This window comes from Dermacentor andersoni, chromosome 1, assembly GCF_023375885.2.
Source record: "Dermacentor andersoni chromosome 1, qqDerAnde1_hic_scaffold, whole genome shotgun sequence".
In the NCBI taxonomy this organism is placed as follows: domain Eukaryota; kingdom Metazoa; phylum Arthropoda; class Arachnida; order Ixodida; family Ixodidae; genus Dermacentor; species Dermacentor andersoni.
Window position 1 is genome coordinate 163,889,338 of NC_092814.1, and position 24,321 is coordinate 163,913,658.

The 24,321-nt window shown below is 45.3% G+C and overlaps 1 protein-coding gene across 1 annotated transcript in view; it reads right to left on the reverse strand.

Annotated features, from left to right (window-relative positions):
* Positions 1–24,321, reverse strand: part of LOC126547316 (uncharacterized) — a 225,237-nt gene that overhangs the window by 189,168 nt on the left and 11,748 nt on the right. Inside the window, exon 3 of the mRNA XM_050195279.3 lies at positions 23,857–24,140. Within this exon, the coding sequence (XP_050051236.1) occupies positions 23,857–24,140 (284 nt within the window). The remainder of the gene's footprint in view (positions 1–23,856; positions 24,141–24,321) is intronic.

Below are 24,321 nucleotides of genomic sequence, written 5' to 3' on the forward strand. Positions count from 1 at the left end.
TCATTTCTGTACTTTGTTTTGAGAGAAATAAATATCTATCTATCTATCTATCAAATATTTTTATTTAATACGCTTCGAATATTTCAGTACATCAACTGCACCAAATAAACATTAAATTGGAGCGAAAGTACGGTAAAGTTTTACCCCCGCGGGCATATTATAGACATAAACCATGAGAACCTACGTTGGGGAGCACGCTACGTTAATTGGTAGCCGTACTTTAAAGGCTGTACAGCGATCATTCGTACTCCCTTAAGAGCCTCGTACATGCGAAGCAACGACTTGCTTGCTCCTAATGCTCCATTTGTGCTTTTAATAAACAACGCTTCATAACGTACGATGTAATGAGAGCAAATTGCCAACTTTAAGAATACTGGGACGTGAACATCGCTTTATGTTCATTGTGATAAAGGCTATTCATTATTCGAAAGCTATTCGAAAAGTAATCTATATTCGATTCCATTCGATTAGCTTCTGAGTCTGTTCGATTCGTATTCGTTTATTAGTAATACCTATTAGTAATACGAGAAAAGCTGGACTTCAAGCGAGAAACCGTGGAAGAAAATCAGACAAATTGAATCCACAATAAGCTAGGCAAAGATGAACCGCATTAGACGTCATTCCTTGCTCAGCGGCACAGTGACGCCTACGAAACACTGGGTGTTTCAGCGATGAATGGCTTTAAATATTAAAAATAGAGGATTTGATACAAAATATAATACTTTTTGTAGTACAAGATTTCGAACAAGTGCGGACAAATTAAAACTCCCTTCGGATCATATAACTGGCTAAGATTCGCCACTTAAGTTTTTAATTATCAACACTATACGGCCAACGCCAACTGGACGTTTGTAGCTAAGAGCGCGGTTGTAACAAATTAACTTTTAAAACACACCAAACGCTTTTATTTAAAGCACGCTGGCTGGCGCGAAGATATTCGAGTCATCATTCAGGACGAAACCGAAACCGAGCGTGGCAGGAGCGCGCGTAACCACGCCTGAAAGTTGCGTCACGTGACACGTGGCATGCCGTGGTGCACGCGAGGTAATTTCGGCTGGTGGTCTTCGCTTGGTTCGTGCTTGTCACCCGAAGATGAAAATGAAGAGTCAGTGGTGCCGGTCGACAGCTAAACTCTAAGAAAAATCCCGGGGAAAACGGGAGTAACTGGGCAGTTAGTCCTAAAAAGGGCGCTTTCGTCCCTCAAGGGAGTAACTGCATAAATGTGCGTGCCGTGTGCAAATTTCGGAGAGTAAGTATTTAGTACGTGGTCGAAAAGAGAGCAACGGGAGGACGAACGGCAACACTTACTCCCCCTGCACTCCGCTGTTTTCGTCCGTGTCGTGGAGCGATGCGGCAAAAACGGTATCGTCTATAAATCGTGAATAGTTCGAAGTTCCTTCACTGTCTATTGAACTACATGCAAAGCAGCACTTTGCCTCTTCGTAAGAAAATTGTGCGAAATTCAAAAGCTGGAATGTGAAGAGCCATGCCCTTCGTGCGCACACCATAAGTGAGCGATACACATTAAACGCGCAAGTCATTGATAGACTGCCAGATTTTGCTAATCAATAGTACCTAAATTCCTTCCGTTCCAACGAGATTACGAACTTAACTGAAGCGATGTGTAGCTCAAACGGGACACACAAAGTGAGAGAGAAATTGTCCTTCTCTGTCGTCTTAGGTGCCCCGTTCGAGCTCGCTACACGTTTACATCGCGTAGTGACTCAGTTTAAATGACCCTAAGAATACACGGGCAGATTTCTTTTCGCACTCGCTTATGGTTGCAAGTACACTCAACGTTACACTCTCCCCGCACAGCATACACAAAATGCCGAGTCGCTTTGATATTGCCGCACCTGCTTTCCGATGCTTAACCTGTCTCAATTTCCTGTCCCGTCAACCGATTTGCCGTGGTGCATTAAAGAAAAGAAAAATCTGCCGTGGTGCAGTCGTTAGAGTACCTGACCTGTGAGCGCGAGGACGTGAGTTCGATTCCTACTTACGGGCGCCTTTTTTTTCTTTTTTTTTCAGCTCAGTAATCTTTTTTATCAGGGTATAAATGCCTGATTTCATTAATTCCGCCTCTGCGGAGCATCGGAAATAATCACCGTTACGCCCTTGGGGAGCATCGGAAAAGAGCAACCGTTAGTCCTCGGAGGAGTAACGGCATGGGGAGTAACAGTTCATCCCCTCGCACTTACCCACTAAAGGGAGGAATGGTTGTAGCAGATCAGTTGTTCCTCTAAAGGAGTAACCTCAATACCCCATTTCCTCCTTTTCTTAGAGATAATTCACATGGCTGTGCATCGGAGGCCCTCTTTTCAGCCAACGGCATTCAGTCACCGCAAGGTTTCCTTTGCTTTTGTTTCTTGGCCTGGCTTTTGCCGTGCGACGTAAGTTGAAGGCGTGGTTGCGCGCACTTCTGACGCGCTCAGTTTCGACTTCACACCGAAAATTAGTCGGTATACTCTTCGTGCTAGCCAGCGTGCTTTGAATAAAAGCTTTTGATGTGTTTGAAAAGCCGATTTATTACGAGCTCGGCCATTAGCTACAAATGTAGACTTGACATTGGCGGCCTATTGTTGAGAATTAAAAGGTTAATTACGGAATCTTAGTTAATAAAGGTGCTAAATATTCTAACGGGTAGCTTTCTTTTGTCCGCTCTTGTTACGAATATTGTACTGCAATAAGTGTTAGTGTTTCGAGTCCCCTATTTGTAGGTACTAGAGAGCGAGTCATTGCTGACACACCCGGTACATTGTCGAGTCACATGGACGATGTTGACTGCGCTTGATTGAAATGTGCACCCGACATCAAAAACAACAGAGCAAGCTGTATTTGCGCCTTTAATGGGCGAAGCTTATCGTTTCAGCTTAGGTGCCCAACCTTTTATAGCTATAGTTCCACAGTGGAAGGGTAGAGCTCGAATGCTAATGGCGCTCAACAAAAAAGCAGGGCACAGTCGTATATTGCTTGCAGGCTGCGATTCTGCAGTACTTCCACAAGCGTGTTAGGTATTCGAAATATATACGACAAATACTTGACAGTTCTAATATAGGAGCTAGCTGTTCGACTTCAAGGCGAACTCGATCAGGCTTGGTTATCCGAATGATTCAAATACTACGAAAGTGAGAACTTGGTGCGCTAGAGTATACGATTTGTTATATTTAGTAAATGTCCTTCCAAGTGGAATTTTCTTGTAGCGCGGCATATCACAAGAAAAAATAACGGTCAAACTTAATGCCCTTGCATTTTCTATTTCTGTCTTCTGTCTTTTGTGTGTTTCATGCCAAACGTGTAGCAGTACATATTACAGCACACTGCAAGCGCCAGTACCTTCATTCCTTAAATTTAGGCGTTGCTGCAAAAATAAACAACGAAAGATAAAGGAAAAGGAAAGAGAGTGCCAATACGATAGCATGCATCCAGGGTAGATAAGGAGGGTGCGAAACACGTCCCAAAGCTCACATTCGGAAAGTCACGAGGTTTGGAGCTAATTTAGCCACCACCTCAGACAAGCAGCTATATGTTTTTTTGGTCTCGCCGGTATACATTTAACAGCGTGATGATCTTCTCAACAATAGTAGTTTGAGTGAACTGGGTTGGTCGGTTGGAAGAGGGGCCACAGTTTGTAACGAGTCTTTTCATTTTCCTAGCTTTTTGCGCTTGCTCAATAGCTCGCATGAAGTCACGCGTCGCTATCGCCGGGATGAGCTACTCGGTGGGGCCGGTGAAAAGAAATGAATGGAATTGGAGAAAGAGGATCCTTAAAAAGGGTGGTCCCTGAATACTCCTCGGAGGAAGATGATCGCCAAAATTTGATAACAGAGTGTAAGGCCTACTTCGATTACCTACCTGCGGTGCGCAATGATTAGATCAATGTAGCGTGTGCCTTCAACAGCCAATTTTTTTTTATTTTGCTTTAGTGACAAAATATTCATAGTAAAGTCCATCAGTGTAGATATTTGGGCTTGTTGGTGTAACATTTTGAAGTTTTTCTTGTAGAGCAAGAAGCGCGAGGACGCAGAAGAGAAAAACAGACACACACAGGCGCTAACTTCCAACAACAATTTTATTCCCGGACGGACGCCACTTTTAAGGCGAGGAAATGTGAGGGTATAAAATTGGCGTCCGTCCCAGAATAAAATTGTTGTTGGAAGTTAGCGCCTGTGTGTGTCTGTTTTTCTCTTCTGCGTCCTCGCGCTTCTTGCGCTACAAGAAAAACTTCAAAATTCATAGTAAAATTAGAAGAGTAAAAACACGTGTAGACAGCTTTCGCCTCAGATGTCCCTCCAGGTCGTGGTCCTGGTAAATAAAAAATTGATTGATTGATTGATTGATTGATTGATTGATTGATTGATTGATTGATTGATTGATTGATTGATTGATTGATTGATTGATTGATTGATTGATTGATTGATTGATTGATTGATTGATGCTCACACATTATGAACTAACATATCTAGTTTGCGATAGAGAGAGAAAGCATTTTATTTAAAAGCAGAGATTTCAGACGGTGCATATGCCTATAACCGCCTATATGTGATACTCTGCTTGTAGAATTGAAGGGATGAGGTGCCAGAAAAAATGAGCATGGTATTCGCAAGTATTCGCAAGTATTCGCAAGAGATGCTAAACAAAGTGTGGTCATTCTGAAGGTGAAATATTTGCTACAACGTTTCAAGCGAGCTACCGTTCAGAGGGTAGGCAAAAAGAAAAGTCGAAGCCTGACTCTGCCCAGAAAAACAAGACATGGGAGTGTCTCTCAGTGACAGTGGTGCCTGACAGGTAGTATCCATTTGACATCAATAAAGGGTTCTTTCAGCCTATGAGTTGAGCATTCCAATAAAATATGCTATGCGCTATGTATTTGTGTGGAAACACACCTGTCACAAAACAGATTGGTATAGTTGTCCAAGCTGGCATAAATAACCATCGCATGGTATAAATGAAGCGTTGAGTCGAAGTCTATGATACCGGCTTTCTAGCTGCCGTGGAAGTTTGCATGAAAGTTTCGGTTTCTTCCATGGTTCCACACTGCGTATGGAACCATGTAATAATACTGCAATAAGGACATCTTGCAATAATGGAACCTTCTAACGAGGATGAAATTACTGGGATATTATAAAGTCAGTGGAGGGCCTACTGTTGAAGAAACTCTCGAAATCGCCAGGAGTGGTAGTGATAAACACTCCCAGGGCTCTGTTACACATACATGTGCATAATAACTTAAGAAAGACACCGGATGGATAGCGCTCTCCACAGATGAATCGGTGAAGGACGGATCGGGTCATATTGAAGCTGTGGGTTCGGCTCCGATCGACGACAAAAAGTAGTTTTTTTTAATTCTCATTTCATTAATGATATGAGGACTATCGCAAGTTTAACTCCCATATATAATTTTAATACGGTAGGGCTTTTCTACAATGTTCATTTTCCTTACACTTTCTTTTGCTCCTTTTTTTTCTGTTGGCTTGGGATTGCTAGTAAAAAAAATCGTACCCCCCGGTTGCCCTGATTTGTCTATGTCGTATCTTAGTTTGTATAAATGTAGTGTGCTTAGCTAAGAAAAGATTAACGCACTCTCTGTCTATGTATAGCCCTTGTTCCCTGCATTTCGTTTTTTTTTATCATCGACATTAATATTGCTGTTTTCTCTTTCCACGTGTGCTTTTTATGTATGTATTGTTTGTGTTTTATGACATGCTGTATTAATTCATTTTATTTATTTACAGGGTTTTACATAACAGTTAGTAGAATAATGTCAACAAAAAGGGATTGTTTGGAGACATTGAAAGTGGGAGTGCTGTCGTGATGGATGACGCGTCATGATCATGGTGATGGAATTCATTCCATGGCTGTCTTGACAAAGAACGACTCAACATACGTGGAGGTTTGGGCACGTGAGCGATAAACGACTTTTGCATGACTGATGCGTTGAGATATTCAAGGAGCTGGGTTGATGTGAGAGCTGCCGGGTATGGCACGAATTAATTTATGATCAAGGGAATTAAGACCGGGCACGTCTGCTGTTTCTTTTGAGTTAGGTTCGACACGCGGGAAATTTGAAGGTAATGCGAATAAATCAATCTTGTGGAAGCCTCTCTGAATGGATTTATGACATCGTTTGGAACAAGTTCTCCAGAGGATTCCATGACGGATGTTGCATATCCTTGTTTAGGTTGGAAAGCTTTTCAGTTATACCGCTGGGGAGGCTTGACCTACATTTCTTTTAGGTAGGCAAGTAAGAGTTCAGTTGGCGACACTATTGTAACTATGCGTATGTACGATTTCCACGTAATGCTCTGTGAAATGTTAACTTCCAGGCGCTTTGTTCAAAAGTGTGAACAAATGTCGTTGTCAGTAAGCGAGAAAATATGTCATGTAGCCATGATGTGCATGGAAAGAAAATTTCGTGTTCGCAAGCATTAGCCAGTTGCAACGCCATTCGTATAATTTTAGCAAATTGTTTCGGGGCACAAGGTTATGGGTTATGCAAATATTGGGCGATAAATTGCACAGATTACGGGAAATAGTCGAGCAGTAGGCACAAATCACGTCGTGAAATTGAACGGCCTCGGAAAGAACAATAAATAATTTCAGGAGTATACGTGAAAACCATGGCGAACGACGATAAGAACGCCGCCTCCGCACCTGTTCTCACGGTGACACCCAAATATGCGCAAATACCCATTTTTTCGAATCGTATGGGCATATTCATAAAAAACACTCGCTCCAAATACTCAATCATGCGTCGAGAAATTTGGAGAGATCTGCGCAAGTTTTAGTAGCTACACATCACAGATAGCGAATATGCACCGCGTAATCCCTACCTCGTCGGGGTTTTATGGCTGCCTCGCGCACCGCTGTGCGCGCAAGGAGAGCGACAGAGAAGGAAGGGTGGCGATTATTGGAAGAGCAAAACCGCGGTGGCTGCCTCAATCGATGGTGGTCACCTCAACTGCGGTGTGTGACGAGTAAGGGCTGTATACTGCATTTCCTCTTGACCTTCAGTAGAGAAGAGCAACTCGCAAAAGCTGCTGCACAATACGCAGCTCTGATTTTCAGTACTTTTGCTCACCTTGGCGCAGTAGGTGGTGTCCCACGTGAAAGTCCCAAGAATCGCTTACGAGGTTGCGTTGTCGAATGCCTGCACTCAGCTTTTCTTTACCCAAGTGTTTTGGCTGCGTTCCCTTAGTGCAGTTTTGTAATAAACTACACAACATTTATATATGGCATGCTGTAGGAATTTCATTAGAAAGGAAGCGCATTCCGGATCGTCTCCTTTGTGAGCATGGAATATATGGCCTTATTTAAGAACCGGGCCCTTATTCATGAAACAGCCCTTATACGCTAGAGTGGTTCGTGAGAAGTGAGTAACATGTTTACTCAAGAGCGAAAATGTGTATATATAAAGCGTGGGGTTTGCGAGCAGCAAGCATGGGCACTTATCTAAGACAGCGGATCCTCTGACCGCGGTATCTGTACTTTCAAGGAAGCCGAGGTATATATACTTTGATGACGGCCATTACTTGCACACGGCATACCTATACATTTCCCTCATATTTCACCGATATTTTCGCTCAAAAATTCGTTAAATCAGGCGAGATGTTTAGTTCACTTCTTTACTTGGAGGTTTTCGGCACAAATGTTCTATGCATATGTGTCGGGGAACAAAAACGCTTCATAAAATCAAACTTTTTGTTCAATCGGGTTTCGGTAAATCAGAGTTTGTCTGCGCATAAGTGAAAAAAGGAAAGAGAGCTTGAGTCAGAGGCCCCTCCTTCGATACGTAGCGGTTTCGGTGCCTTCCTTTTTTCGAACGAATACACCTTAGCTTCATTATGACAACATAGTGACGACCAAGTTTCGTAGCCGATGGGACGCTAGATAACTTTCGTGCACAGAGTGCGGCATTAGTAGCCATTCGTAAGAGAGCTCCTAGTCCCTCGAAGCTGAAGATGTTTATAGTCGTCAAGATGATGATTGTTTCTCGTCCGGACATCTGGTTGTGGACATGGCTGGACAGCTGTGGCGCGAAGTGCGGCATTAACAGCTCTTCAATGAAGAAACCAGTAAAAGAGAGAGTTGCCAACCAGTAAACAGTTGAGCATATATTTTTAGGATGTCCAGCTATAAAGATCCGAAAACATTTTAGAAAGCCAAATTGACAAAAATATTCAGGCACCACTGATGCTGAGAAGCAGATCTTTGATGCTTTGTCTTTCTAGGCAACATCAAGCTTAAAATTTGTTGTTTACTTGCCTCCGCGGCATTAGCTTGCTTCGCTAATTTTAGGAAATGCTGTGTACTCAGTAGAATGAGCGAACTTCATTTTTACATTGCTTTCATCTTGTATGCATCGTGCTTCATTTCACATGTAAATATCAAGTCAACGCTTGTCAACGTAGTAAGTTTGACTATTTTCCTTGCGCATTGTCTTGTGTTGTGGTCATTTCATGAAAGGTACTAAATTACACCTAGTACCCGTAACCTCAACTGCTTTGCGGAAACCGGCGTTACATACTGTGACGAATCACACGCGACCTGACTTCTCTGATTCCAAGCAGCATTTAAAGTTCTGTAAAGTCCTCGCTGTGCCATTGCAATCAACGTGCGTAGAATGCCGCCCCCCCCCCCCCCAAAAAAAAAAGAAGAGAAAAAAGATTTAAAAAAAGCAAGAAACGAAGCAAGACTGGAGGAGGAAGAGCGCAGCAAAAGACCTGAGTTCGCCGACGCGTGCCGTCAGTGGATCGGGCCCCGAATTTCGCGTCTCTTTTTCCGCGTGTTATACACCCAAACTCCTTCGCTATTCAGGCGGCCGCCGATACCGAATGCGCGCCGGGTCATTTCGCAAGTAGAAGAAATGCGAACGGAACGGGAGAGAGCGCGGGGATGTTTCTCTACCGGAAGCGAACCGGAAACAAAACCGGATGTCGCTGTTTTTCTTCTCGGAAGCGATGCGCTTCCTGCCGCGAACTGCACGCGTTTCTCCAGGCTGCGCTGCAAACTGCGCGGCGCCGCTTGTGTTGCAAACTTCCGCAGCAGTTGATATCATTGCGCTCTGCCGGAAATTTCTTTTCTTTTTCCCCCGTTGTCGTTCTTGTCGCTACATCTCCCACCATGCTAGTAGACGCGTGCACTTGGCACTGGGGCTCTGTGCATACAGATATTGATGATCTCTGCAAGTAACGGTCCCACAGGTTCGAATGAGTGTCTTGTTGGTTCAAAACTCTCATCACTTCATACACCGAGTGGCTCCCCTCTTTCTATTTTGTTGAAAATGGTGGCCTTGTTTGTTTCATTTTATAAATCATACTTTTTCTTTTTCGTAAGCAAGCGTATATAGTCCATCGTACGTTATAAGACTCACAACAATAGCCTATCGAGGGCCTTTAGGGGTATCGCGAAATAAAATTCTTTATAGAAGCAGTCGACAGCAAAATGTATTCAGACACGGGTTTTCATAGTTATGAAACGGAATTTACGGCATTGAGCGCCTAATACCGCAAACACAAAATCATCATGCTTTGAATCCTGGTGGGCCCTTGGGATAGCTTGAGTGCCATGTTTCTTGAGCAGTCGGATGAGTCGGATGAGCTTTCAGATTTAAATAATCGCACGCTTTGAATCAAGACGAAAAGACACAGGACATGCGCTACTTGAAACTAGTTCATTCATAGCTAGAGACAACACTCTTATAAAGATATAAGAGAAAGAGAGAGAGGGTGGGGCGCATCGAACTCTCCATTCATAAGGGCAAAGTAATAGTTACAGTCATTCTTCAATCAACAATCTAGCATACAGTCTAATGACAATATTATTTTTTAAACATTCGTTTCAAGTGAATACGTCTCGCAAACTCACCGGCTACAATTCGTGAATTTCAATATGCGCCCTAAAGAAATTAATGAAGAAGCTATTAGTGAAATTTTATTAATTAGTTGAGTATGTGTTTCGATTTCTCGTACTAGCAAGGACCGCCTCTTCGAATAATACAGCTCAGAACAAAAATTATGTTACCTGCAACAGGCGAGCTGTAAAAATTACGGAAAACTCGGAAATGACCACTCCTACACATTTAACAGTATGTGTGGTTCTTATGGCTGGCTTACCTTGGCTCACCTTGGCTTACCTTGGCTTACCTTGGCCTATATCTTGGTTTATCACCCCATCTTTAGTGCTAAAGTGTGCCGCTCTCTGAATTCAGATGCACCGCTCTAGTCAGCTCGACACTCACAACTGCTCAACCGCGTGCGCAAATGGGCACAAAAAAAAAGGGGGGGTGCCCTACCTTCAAGTTCGTTCACTCCTGCGGAGGGGCATTTTATGTTTTCCCTACGAGTGCCGCCATGAGTTTGAGTCTCTAAATACACGGCCGCCTTGACCTGCTCGCTTCGGAAATTCGGAATGCAAACAGGCAGCACTAACACCTTCAGCCAGCCAGTCAGTTTTTTTTAACCAGATTATCACACCAATTTCCCACCTTCCCGGTGGAATTGTCGCCATAATCGATAACAAACTATTTCGTAAGGCATTACCTAACATTGTATTAACAGGAATTATCAAGACGTTATTTTGTTTACATCATTCGTCGTGCTTGCAAATTATTAGGCAAGACATTACATAACATTGTATAATTATCAATTAATTATATGTTGCGTGGTTTATTTTATTTTTCGTATTTCATTAATATGCTTCCCGTTTTAACAATCCCATCTGCAACGCCCTCAGGCCTTGAGGGTAATATAAATAAATAAAAGAAAATAAGCCTAGGATTCGCCTTTCACGGAAGATTGAAACGGATGTCGGCCCTCCGCGCAGTCGCCAGCGCAGACGGTTGTGCGCCCGTCCTGTTTCCTTTCTGCCTTCTTCCTGACCACGAGGAGGCACATCTCTGCGGTTGCGTGCGCACCTCGAGTGCGACCCAAAAGCGCCAGGTGGATATAAACCGGACTGGCTGCTTGAGAGATCTGCATACGTGACCTCGAACATACGCAACACAAACAGAATCTGAGCAAATTTTATAGCGGTTAACGTCAAGTGATGGCAACCCTCTTGGTCAGCAATGTAGACCCATTTAGTCCCGACGCCATGATTAGACATTATTACCCTCACGTATGTTCGAGCGGGTCAGTGCCTGAAAATGACAAATGACTCGACGTCATTCCTTGAATGGAAATTTTAGCCCGCACGCTCGTTGCACTGCGTGCTTTTAAACTTGTGCGGTAATTTAGTCGAAATTTCACACTGAAAGCAGCGCGGAACGTCGGAACCATTCGCTCAGTAAGTGTCGTGTCAGTGTCTGTGCTGTTGCACATAATTGTAAAGTTAAAACGGCCTCCCCCGAAAGCACGCCGGCGATGAGCTATAGTACATACAATGAAAAGCCAAATTCCACAAATTGTGGACATGTATAACTTCCTGGCAACACAGAACGGCAAATGGAGTGGATGTTGTAGTTTCTTTCGAAAGTGTGTATCGGATCCGAAATAAAACGACTCTGACAACCCCGGTTCTATAAACCTAGGGTGGAAACTAACTAACTGACTTAAACCAAGGACATGTTGCCTTTGCGGCCATAACATTTCGTAAGCAGCCTTACGGCATGCACAATCATTTCAACTGCATGGAATTTACGATTTCTTCAGTAACACGTTCAGACCTGCTACAGATCTGACCATATGAAAGAGCACATAGTGTGCGATAATCATGGCGCTCACCGCAATTATTACAACTTGGTTAGCCACGCAAGGCCTCTACGCCGCGTTGACAATTGTGAACGTCGGATGCGAGCTGTGCCATGCGCATATGGGCAGCTGGCGCTTGCGTCTGCGAAAACGCATTAGAATATATTACTGCAGCGCACAAGCGCTTAGAACCTGGTTTGCATACCGCGATGCGCTTCAACAGCCGCAACAATTGCCATCGCCAGGGAACATCCCATCAGTACGTATGTCGCCACAGACACCCTTACAAATCGCCTTCGACGCCTTTCCTGACTACAGTCTCAACGCCTTGCTCCTCTCTAGTAGACGAGATGCAACTTTTTCGGGCATTGTAGCCTCCTAGCGATCCTCCCTTCCATCAGACTGCAGGCCTGCAGCAAGATCACCTTGCCCTTTGTGGTGTCGCCGGCAGTCACAAGCGCGTCTTTCCATTCCAGGAATTGCAAATAAGTCTGACTTGCCAACTTCTGCCCAGAATCAAGCTGCTCTACATCTACTGCATGATTCCTACTTCAATCGAATTCATATATATACAGCTGGCTCTTTGACTCTAACCAGCAATACTGATGCGGTAGTTATTCCGTCGACGTCATTCAGCAAGAAGTTCAAGATCAGCCACGTCACAACATCGACAGGGTGTGAACTTGCTACCCTCCGTAGCGCAGTGTTCTATGTGCACCAGCAGTAACAAAAACAATGGGCTATATTCTGTGACTCAAAGGCAGCCCTGCAGTCACTCTTATCAGCTCTGTGACGCAGCCCACATGAGCAATTGGTAGCAGATATACGATTGCGCTATCATCAAGCGGTGGACAGAGGCTACGACATTGCGTCCCCCTTCTTCGTGTGTTGTTTTATTCGGCGCCGTCTTTGTAATCATACGACATTGTATTTCAGTGGGTATACGTGGACACTGTAACATCACTAGCAATGAATGTGCCGACAAAGCTGCCCGTGAGGCCCATGGAGAATGTGAAAGAACATCGATACCATTACCGAGAATGGATGCAGTGCGGCACCTCAGCGGTCTTGCCCATATTAGAACTCTAAGAAAATGGAATACCAACTAGCGCCTATTTGCCATGGACCCACATATCAGATTACAACTTTCACCGGGCTTTAACCGACCGGAAGAAGCGTTACTTGGCCGCCAGCAAATAGGAGTTTCTTTTAAAATCGTCTACTCATTCCCAATTAGAATGGCGGACAGTGCCAATTGCAGCACATGTGGTGTTGAGGAAACCACCAAACATCTGCAGAAGATCCGGCACCAGGCACGCCTGCTCCGCGAATGCGGTCATGATGCTACCATCCACTGGGTCCCTGCGCCCTGCGGTATCCCCGGAAACGAGAAGGCTCATAGACTGGCACGCGCTCATCTCTTTACCGCGCTAGCCAGAGCATCCGATACTCCTTATCCTCTCCTAGCTACCACACCTGAGGTAGCAGACCCGATGGCAGACAAGCATGCGACCAAACAACGACGTGCCGCCTACCTCGCAGCAGTGGGCAATCCACTCTCTATACCGTCACTTCCACCGAAGGTATTCACTCGGCGAGAGTCAGTCTTGCTTCGGAGAATTCAGACAAGCACCCTCCTTACTCCTCACTTGTTGAACCGTTTCCACAGGGGTGGCACACCACCACCCGTAAGTGGGTTCTGTTCCATGTGCACATGTCGTGCTGATCTCAACCACCTTTGTTGGGAGTGCCTCCTCTACATCCCACCAAGGCTTCGTGCCCTGGCCACCATACAGCGGGGACCCTGGCCTTCTTCTCTCCGGACTTGGGCTTGCCCGGATACCACGTCTCCGGACCATGCCATCGAGCTCTGGCGAGCACTGCTGTTGTTCCTCCAGGACCCTGCGGCACCACCCGTCGGCGATCGGCTCCGCGACAGCCACAAGCGTCATGCGGCCCCCACTTAGCTGCCTCCAGGACGTTCGTTAATAAAACGGAGGCAGCCTTACCCTTCCCCTTTTGCAATAACACCCCTCCCCTTTCCACCGCAGCGTCTTCGGCGCATTTTAATGTGGAATAAACGTGGTTTCATTCATTCATTCATCTGTGACTGCCCCACATACGAAGATGAGAGGAGCGCCCTTCGAAAAGCTTTAGGGCACTTAGAAAACAGGCCTTTTATAGAGAATATCTTGGGCCCGTGGCCTCATGCGTCTGCTATGTGCAAGGCCACAAAGGCGCTGCTGGGTTTTTGAAATGCACCAGCCTGCATGACCACCTGTGATTACCTCAGCGATGAACGCTTGTCTGTGTAACTGTGCAAAGAGTGAACTTATCTCTTTCTTCTGCTCTTTCAATTCCATTTCCCCTATCCCCTATCTTATGGCCTCTCTCTCTTCAAGCTTACACATACTGGCCCGATGTGAAATAGATTAGCATAGTCTATTATTTGAAAGTTCTTGAACATAATAAAACATGTTACAATATTTTTTTAGCAAGAGAATATGCTCTAGAAACTATGCTGGTTCAATGTCTGACACTGTAGTTATCGTGGGCATGCCATGGGTAGCTAACAGCCTACATCCACAAGCGTCAGAAAAAGAGCACTTTAGCGGCCTCACCCCTTGTATTTGCTGTGGGGCATAAATACTCGCGTCCTCGCGGTGGGGCGTTACCACGACGTCCCGTCGAAGAGATGCTTCGCTTGAGGTGTCGGCGTTCCGCGCTAGCACGACGGTGGCCGCTTGCGACAGGTGCTGTCCCCAGTGAGTGTTCTACTATATAGACCAACCATAACGACGCCTCTCTCGTTCAACGAACGCGTACATTTCCTTAACTTGGCTTGTCAGCGTCACTACGTGCTCAACGCCGAGCTTTTGGTGGATATATTAAATACGTTGTTACGCAATGTGCAACTTCATGTTTGATTTGTTGAAAATTAAGGCAGGACAATCCAACAAAAGAACTTTTTTGTGCTCATCGGTAGGGCTTGGTGATCGCCTAGAAGTTACAACTTCTAGCTTTAGATATCAGGGTCTCTGTCTGGATTCTACCCAACGTCGCGCATATTTGTTACATCGCCGAAACGTGTTTTCTAAATTCGATTTACACTCTAGCCAGGCATACAACTCATTCGTGTTAAAAACTGCAACGAGAAACGGCAACGTGAGCTTAAAGTTCAAATCTTATGATGCTCATGTAAGTTAATGAGGCAGCCTTCAGTGATCATGACGAATACCCTGGGCAGCCTACAAAGCGCGGACAGAACAATGCTGCGATTATATTTAGTTGCCACGTTTTAAAACAAGATCGCCAACGTGGTCGATCTATGCTTCACACAATTTCGTATTTTTTAGAAGTGCTCTCGAATTGTCGTGAAATGCTTTTGCTCACTCTGGAGGTGAGGGTGAGGGGATAACTTGCTCGATAAATGTGTCCAAGTTGTAAAGTGCGTGATAGCTGTCGGTCACATTTTTTCGCCCGCGAGTCACTCAAGCAGATGAAAAAATTTTCCTTTTTATAACATTTAAATCAGCGCTTGTGAAAGGAAGCAGGTCGTTCATTGAAAGGGGCTGCAATGCTAATGATAGGGTACGAGAACACAAACTCCAGGCGAAAAGTGGTTCACACGACTGCGCATTTAAACAAGCTGTCATCGCTTTCCTTTATTGCAGCCCCCCTGCGTCGACAAAAATAAACGCAACTCACTCAGGCTCCCTCAAAGGATATACCTTAAGCTCAGACCCAAACTAACCAAAAGGAATCAGGCCCCTCCGAACTCACTGACGGTCAGTCTCACCGCAATCAGATTCAGCTGGTTCCCTCGGGTTCACAGAATCACAAATGATACTCCCTCGATAAGGGTAGCTGTATGGGCCTTGTTAGTATGGCATCTTCTACTTTGTCGTAAAAATTTAATTATGGGGTTTTACGTGCCAAAACCACTTTCTGATTATGAGGCACGCCGTAGTGGAGGACTCCGGAAATTTGGACCACCAGGGGGTTCTTTAACGTGCACCTACTTTGTCGTAGCGCACGCAGAACGACAGGACACACAGAAAGGCACATAAGACAACACGAAACGCTTTGTGTTGTCTAATGTGCCTTTCTGTATGTGCGGTCGTTCTGCCTGCGCTACATCAAAGTAGATCATACTTGCGCGGCCTCTCTCCCATTCACGGAATCACCGACTCACTCAGACTTACGGAATCGTGGGCTGAATCGTCCTCGTGGATACACAGAGTTAGATTTACACGTGATTATGTGAACCAATCATCGCTTAAGGTGTCGTGGACAAAGAACAATTGGAATCGCATGCGACTCAGAGCTACTAGAAGACACTCAGGTCCCCTTACATCCTTGGGCTCTGGGACCTCCTTCTGTAACTTCATTTATGTATTACACATAGTAACTCAATAAAACTTGATTCTTATCTTCATTCTGATTCGCATAAGCTCCAATTCCCTGGGGCTTCCCCACCTAGACTCGGCTCGACTCTATGCGATTCAGACGCACTCATATGTACGCGTACTCACCTCGACTCACTCAGACTCACTTCGGCCTCACCTCGACTCATTTAGGCTTACCCTAACTTGGGTTAACTGGGGATCGCTGGGGCTCACTCAGATTCAAATTCACTGGTGCCTCAGAGTCTGAGTCTGAGGGAGTCAACAAATCAGGGAGTTCGCCGACGTGTGCTTCCAGCACACGAAGCTCATCGGAAAAAGCAAAGAGAAAACAGAAACCGAAGTGACAGCGGCTTTCAAGATCAGGCAACGAGGTTTCGCATGTTAGCAAAGCACTTCTATCACTTCTTGGCAAAAAAATACTACTTGTAAATTGTCGTGTGCCAAAAATATTTACATTGTTTATTCTAGCATTTTTATTTTGACAATGACCGTGACGATGAGCGTGATTACGTAAAAAAATGTAGTTTAAGCAGCGTGTTTCTGCGAAAACCTTCAATTGGTAGTCAATGCTCTTTATGTTCTTCTTTCAGTCCACCTTTTGCTTCATAGTCAATAAAAGACTATGCACGTCGGGCTGTAGGTGACGAGTTTTATTTATTTTGCATTGAGGATTATCGTTTCATAATTATTTGCGGAATACGCCACGACGTGCTTTTGCACTTCGAACTGAGAAACGCTTCTGAGAAATACACTCAAACGAGGAAAGGCAAACAGCATACTTTATATTTTGCCGCCAAATGCTCAGTGCATCCATTGCAGCCACCAATCATACGTCATTGCCAGACACAGAATAATTACCCGATTATTGTCAAGTTTTATTTTGTTGTTGTGAAGCTCAAATCGCGCGAAACTCAATATCAACTCAATCGCAGTTATTTAAATAAAGATATATACTCAAAATGTACAACCTGACTAGTGTTTCTTAGCCTCGTAAAGGCTTACGATTTAAATATTTCTTATCAAATTCAGACCCAGAAGTGCGGCATACGCTCCTCAGCTTACTCAGGCGTTCCTCACCCGCTCCTGAACGTTGGTAAGGCAGAGTGAAGGAAGCTCTCATGATACATTGGTACCATCCAAGGGCACCGTAAAGTTAGCAAGCATGAAGGCCTCATCGCCTAAAGTAAGGAAGGGGACTGATCAAAGCAAGATCTCAGAATTCTGCCGTAAGTGAAGAGATACCGCGTAAACTTCTCCCTGTTAGAATTTTTCATCGTTATAAAAGTGGCGTCTGTAAACTTAATCAAAGCGCTTAAACTACGCTGCGGAAAGGCTGCGTTGTCCCAGTGCCATGCATATAGCACTTCACGGTCGACAGAATCCACTGCAGCGTCAAAGGGCCTGCGTCACTGCCCTTTGCACATCGTGCGTGATTAGCGTTTACTGCAGATGACCAGCGCGTCACTGTCACAGTGCAGCGGTCAAAGCAACGAAATTAGGCCTTGCTTCATTTAGTATAGGATGGCAGAAGCCGGGGGCACGGGCTTTTCGCCGCAGTTTCCTCACATCTCGGAAATACCAAGCGAAAAGAAGCGGATGTGCAAAGCACAAAATATGGCTAATGTTCGGACTTTCCAAGTTCGCAACACAACGAGGAACTTACGACAGCGCACGATGCTGAGCCAGCGACACAGGAAGCAAACGACGCCGCTTGCCCACCGACTATCGCATCACTCATAGAATGAGGCGAGTACGTTTATGCTCGCTTCTGTCGATAAGCAAAGCGTTTTATTTCTGTCTTCTGGCCACATTTCTTTTGTTGCAGCTATCATTAATGCCCTTTAAGAGCCTCCTGAAGAATTAAAAAAAAAGGATATCTAACAATTAATCTTTAAATGCAGAGACTAGGTTTGGCATTAGCAAATTAGCAAGCTCAATGTTCTCGTACGACACACGTCAGCCATCAGATGTGCCTGCACAGGAAAACAGTAAGCCGGTGTATTACGTGCAGACCGATTGCTGCACTACCGTCATACTCGATGTCACGATGGTCACGGTATGTCATGATGGTCATACTATATAGCATCCCAAAGGATGCCTCATATGTCTAAGAAACCCCTCGTGAAGCGATACATGAATACTTGGACGCCACTAGCACGTATAAGTGAACCTGTTTGCTTCTCTTAATACTGATTTATGAAAGGGTACACTGTCATCCACCTGAATGTGGACGGCAATCTTCCCTTTTATGAACCTCACCTTGCGGGATTCCGCAGAACTGATTTGTCAATACCGCTCTAGATTTCTTATTCGTTTTTTGCCTCCTGACTTGAGTGAAGATTCAGAGGCGAATACCGTACCTTCAGAAATCATCACACCTCTTCCCGTGTCCTCAGTTCAGCTATTCCTGCTGTGAATCGATAATAAATTGTAGTCAGAACTTGGCAGTAGCTCACACTTGATAGCGCTTATCGCCCTGGGAAGCTACACACTGACTGAAAGCTTTCATAAGGAATCGAAGATCGCAATCAGGTCATGGCCGTGCGCATCGCTGACGCAGAAAGCAACGAGGGCGTTACTAAAGCTTCTCAGTTGACGAAAGGCGCCATGTATACACTCTGTGCGTAACCTCACGCGTGCACGTCGACTAGTGATTTTTCTCTCCCCTTTTTTTCTTTATTTTATTCCTTATATACCCTTTCCCCAATGCAGAGTAGCAAGCCGGACGTGCCTCTATAGTTAACCTTCCTGCCTTTTCTTGTTTCTCTCTCTCTCTCATAAGAAAGCTACCATAACTTAAGTGAGGCTTGTCTCGTGATAAGAAATAAAAAAAGCATACCCGGCCAGAAGTTACGCCAACGTCGGGATAAGCTTAGACCAACAATTGTATGGACCAATAGTCTGTTGCGATTAGACAGGAACTCCAATGTTGCCCTGAATAAGGCCTTACGGACAAGGCTACAATATTGCTCCTGCGTCAGGTATAAACCATTCATGGGATTCATTTGTAAATAAAAAAAAAGTGTATCCAGTATCGCAACACGAAATGAGACAACTTCAAATTGAGCGTTGTTTTTTTTTTTTTTTTCGCCACGTGCGATTTCGCGTTCGTTATGAATCAGGCGCATTGAGCATTGTTGCCATTCTCCATTGGGTCTGCAAAGCGAAACGCGGTATTGATAAAGCACTTGTGACAGCAATTGATGCCTTCCATTTGATGGGGGATGAATTTTTACCTTTTTCTTTCTTTCTGACGTATTCAGTTGAATATGACGAAGGGCTGACATGAAATGACTTCTTCAACTTTCTTTCGACTTCTAAACAAAATGTGGGCACTCTGGCGTAAGCTCAAATTCTTTTATGTTTCACAAGTTCAGTAGTGCTTTCAGGGTAGCGCTCAGAGATGAAGCAACGCTATACAAGACAACTAGCTCGTTTTATGATGATGAATGGACGGGAACCTTCACAGGGAGCTTCTTTAAGTATGTCACATGTATATTCTTGAGTTTGGTTCTTCATACCTATGCCCCTCGTGCGTCGAGTGACGAACGATTAATGTAAACAGGTCGACAATTTCCGTTCAATACGATAAGTCTCAGTCGAAGCATAGCGTACAATACTAGGAGAAAAAAAAATGCCCCCCTGAAAATCGTGCCGTGACACACGGCAGTGCCGCAGGGGACGTGCGCGGAAAGCTGAGGCGAGACAGCGTGCGGTGCCAGTCTGGCGCGAGCGGTAGCGTGCGCGCGACGTGCACGAGAGTGATGTGCGGTTCGAGTCCCGTGATTAATGTCGGCGAGGTGGGCACGGCGTTTTGCCACCGGGCATATTTCACCTGGCCTTCTGATGACCCCGCTCGATAAACGCGCGCTGCGGGAGCATCTGGGGGGGGTGAGTTTTTTAGAGGATGTTGCGGTTTGGAGAATTGCGTAGGGGGGGAAAAGGAGCACAAGGGGGGGACTTTGGTAGCGCGCAAAGCGCACCTTTTGTTGTTCGCCGATCGCCAGAGGTCGTCGCGTGATGCGACGGAAGCGACGACGCAGGTAGAGATGGCGACCGCGGCTCCCGGCAAAGCGCTCGGTGCCACCCGGCGCGCACCCGTGGCATCAGCCGCATTTGTTACCGCAGCGTCGGCGGCGTAGTGGACGTGGCGACCTATCGCGTGACGCCGGCGCAGGTTGACAGCGGCACCTGGCGTTGACGGTTAGCATAACGCGGGGGAGAGCGCGCGGGCGTGGGCGACCTCCGCACCCTGCCACTGAATGGGCGCGGTCGTTTCGCTGAATTTATGAGCCGTCGCCATCGAAAAAGGAAAGGTCAATAAAAAGGGCCCGCTCTGTGCAAGCGTCTTCTCGCTTGTATTCAGTGATTTGCGGCGCTCACCGCGGTGGGAGATTACGACAACCGCGGGCGTATAACGGAAGCTCACAGGTGCTTCGTGGAAATAGGAAAACTGTAGGGACGTCAACAGCATTATATCCACACACACACACACACACACACAATACAATACAATAAAACGAGAAGAAAGGGGGTTAACTGAGGGGTCCAACTTTTTTTTTTTACTAAGCTTATCATAAGAAGCCAACAAGCAAAGACACCAAAGACAGCCCAGGGAAAATTATTTGTACTTACTAAACGAATTAAAGAAATGATAAATCAATGGTAATGTAAGTGGATGAAAAAAAGAACTTGCCGCAGGTGGGGAACGATCCCACGTCTTGGCATTACGCGTGCGATGCTCTACCAATTCAGCTACCGCGGCACCGTTTTGCCATCCATTTTCTGGGGTATTTATGTGTTACTACTAGACTAACCCTGGGAGTGTTCCCCGCGTATATTATATATATATATATATATATATATATATATATATATATATATATGATGCAGTTTCTGTCGTACCCTGACACGCAGATGTTATGACAAAATCATTCTTATGTTCTACCAGCCTATCTTGCACTCCCACCGACATCCCTCTGTTAAAAGCAGACGCAACTGGTTCATAGATGGGTTGATACACATGTGAAAGCGTCTAAGGATTCGTTCTACTATTTCTTCAATCAACCCTGGGCACTATTACCCACGTGATCATGAGGACCCCTCGAGAACAACTTTATGCGGAAGACTGTTTTCGTCGCAAGCTATACGTGCCTCTTAGTTCAGCTTGATTCTGCCTCATTGCAATTCGGTACCGCAGTCGTACGTGCGCTACCAGTAAATGCACCATGTCATGAGAGTGAAGCGCGCTTCCAGACAACAGGCCAAGAAATGTTATCATTGCTTGGTACTATAGCATTGCAGCAACGACGCCGCAGAGCGTCAGGTAGCCTCCGACTGCCGCAGCTGCAATCGGCCTCTCACTTCCAGCCTATGGGCTAAATAGAATAAAACTCGCCGTTTTTGTTGGCGAGCTTAATGCTGTCGTGAACTGTACACAGGCGGCTCTTGTTTTGTAGGAGGGCGAGTCACTCAGGTTCACTTCTTACAGTATCTTTATGCCACATACGCTAATATTTCAGTTTTAACTCGTTTATGTCTCTTTAACTAGAAGAAAGGCGTCTTAATAAAGTAAGATGAAATATTGTTCCTGCAATTCTTCACGCCTTTACCATTGATTTTACAAAATCTCACTCGATGACGGGAAAGAGCGCTAATTTATTTTTTTTGCTTAACTTATTTCTTAGCCGTTTATCTTTCATTTATTTTCATTAATACAATGAGAGAGTAATCAACGTCAAAGCTCAGCGCCTCGCCGAGGGCATTACGTCACCACAAAGTCACACGTGCAGGCTTATACATTTGTTTCTGTTTTTTCAGCTTCAAGATTTTTTTAGAACATGTACGTACGTCACTGTTTAGGCCCCATTGCCTTCGACTAGCCATAGGTCCAAGTTTAAAATTATTTACACGCGGGCAAAAAAAAAAAAAAAAACGTGTACAATGTTCAGCATATAGTTACCAGTGCGACTATAATTAAAATAATACGACATTATTACAAAATAAGACGTGTCAGCAACCGAATATCAGTACATAACGCGTAGCATCATTAACGGTGATTGTGCAGAAGTGAAGAATAACAGTAAATGGATACAAGGTGTAACAAACAAGAATACAACCTTGGAGAAGTAACGGTATAGTCACATCACGGAAAAGTAAATGGCACGGAAAAATATTCGGGCCCACAGGTGAAACTTCGGAAACGAAGGCAAAATTAAAGTTGTGCGCCGTGCTGTATTGCCGTCGTAAAGTGTTTTGCCATTTTCATTTCTGATGGTAAGCTACACCAGGCATTAGTGTCAATAAACCGCGGTCATCTTTCCCGATGAAAATTATTAGGACGGGTCAAATGAAAATTGGCAGCGGCCGCACTCGTCGTTGCGGGAGGCCAAACGGTCATCCACCCGACTGCAGCGCGAGGCTACAAAGGAAGCCCATACGGGCTTTTTCAGAGAGAAAGCGTCGCGGTTGGACAGAATTCGTCCTGCTCCGGCGATTCAACCCTTTACAAACGCCTTTCCGGGCCGATCGCTTTACCATTGCAAAGAATTCTGTTCTTGCATTTCGGGTGCAAAACCAACATATGATAGGCACGCCGTAGTGTGGGGACTCTGGAATAATTTTCGCGACTTGGGGTTCTTTAACGTGCACCCAATTCTAAGTACGCGAGTGATCTCGGGTACTTAGAAAACAAGCAATTTTTTTTTCAATATTAGTGAAATCCCATTATCACTCACTACTATTATCTGCATAGGGTTTTCATCTCGATGGTGTACACATCTGTTTTTCTTTTTCACTTGCAGTGTATAGTTATATTACATACAAATTCTTTTTTGTAGCTATTACACGTACCCTGCCTTGTGTTTATAGAAGAATATCTATGTATATATGATTTATTTATACTTTGTCGTATTGCCGTTATTATTGTAAATAATAAATAGTATGGATCCCAACTAGCCTTGAGCTAGGTATGCAGATGTCCTGTACTTTATTTCCTGTGTACTTTTTCTATTTTGAATAAACTTCAACTTCATCTTGTATTCTTTGTCCCCATAAAAATGCGACTGTCGCGGCCTAAGAACCGAACCCGCGACCTCGTGTTCAGCAGCGCTACGCCAAAGCCGCTAAGTCACCGCGGCGGGGTCGTCGCTCTACCATCTGAGCTAAGCAAGCAGGCTAGCAGATCGCCGAGGAGGTCGAGTTAATCTATGACTGCAAGCATAGGGATACGGAATATGGTATAAACGATTCTGCGGAAGCGCAATCGGTAACTCGACGCACATGCAGGGACACAAAGTATGGCATAGTTGATTATTTACAGCAAATATAAGACCATGGTATGGGTTGAATAATGAGATTCAAATTCGCGTTGCAGCGGCGAATTATGATGTACTATATCTAAGGACACGTATTTTAACAGCGAGTATATTTTAAGGTATTGTTAAGAGTGTAAACTGCAAAGTGTAAACTAAGGCTGTCTTCGTGACTGCCAAACAAAATAAGCTTTTTGTTCGTTTATTTTTTATTTTTTTTACGGCACATGGATAGATGCAATAAAGCCCACACGAGGAGACACCCTAACATTCAAAATGTGCCGGCACATATTGGTTATTCTGCGGGTGCTACGTGTCTCTGTCTGCGTCGAGTTGTAAAAGCACCTAGGTCAAGCACCGAGATATGAAGTACGGCATTCAGTACAACAGTCGAGGTGCGGGCGTTACATTGCGTGGGTCAGAGACAGTAGAAATGCTGCTCACCGGACGAATGTTCATTGGCTGCGAAAGATCTCTTGTCTGTCCCCGCGGCCGAAGTTGCGGTGGGTGGCAGAGCGGGCCTGGTGACGTGTGGAGGGGCCAATGAACCTCCAGCGGGGCTCGCAGGGCTGGCCGATGCCGATCCGCGGCCCGCGGGTCTTCGTGCAACTTCGGAGGTGCCCTTGGAGGCCACGGACTCGGCCGCAGAGCCCAGGAAGTGCGGGGGTGGCGGTGGCCCCAGGAACGGACCCATGCCCCCGAAGGGCGGAGCCGAAGCACCCAAGTACCTGCGTCCGACCAACCACGATCGCATTAGACCGACACGCGCCTGAGGAAAATAGACAACGTCGCTGAGGATGCAGGCAGCGACATGACGCTCGGTTCTTGTTGCATTACCTCGAATTATATTAGTCACTAGTGGCAGCCACTAGTCAGAACTCCACCATATCTAACGCCACCGTCATGCAT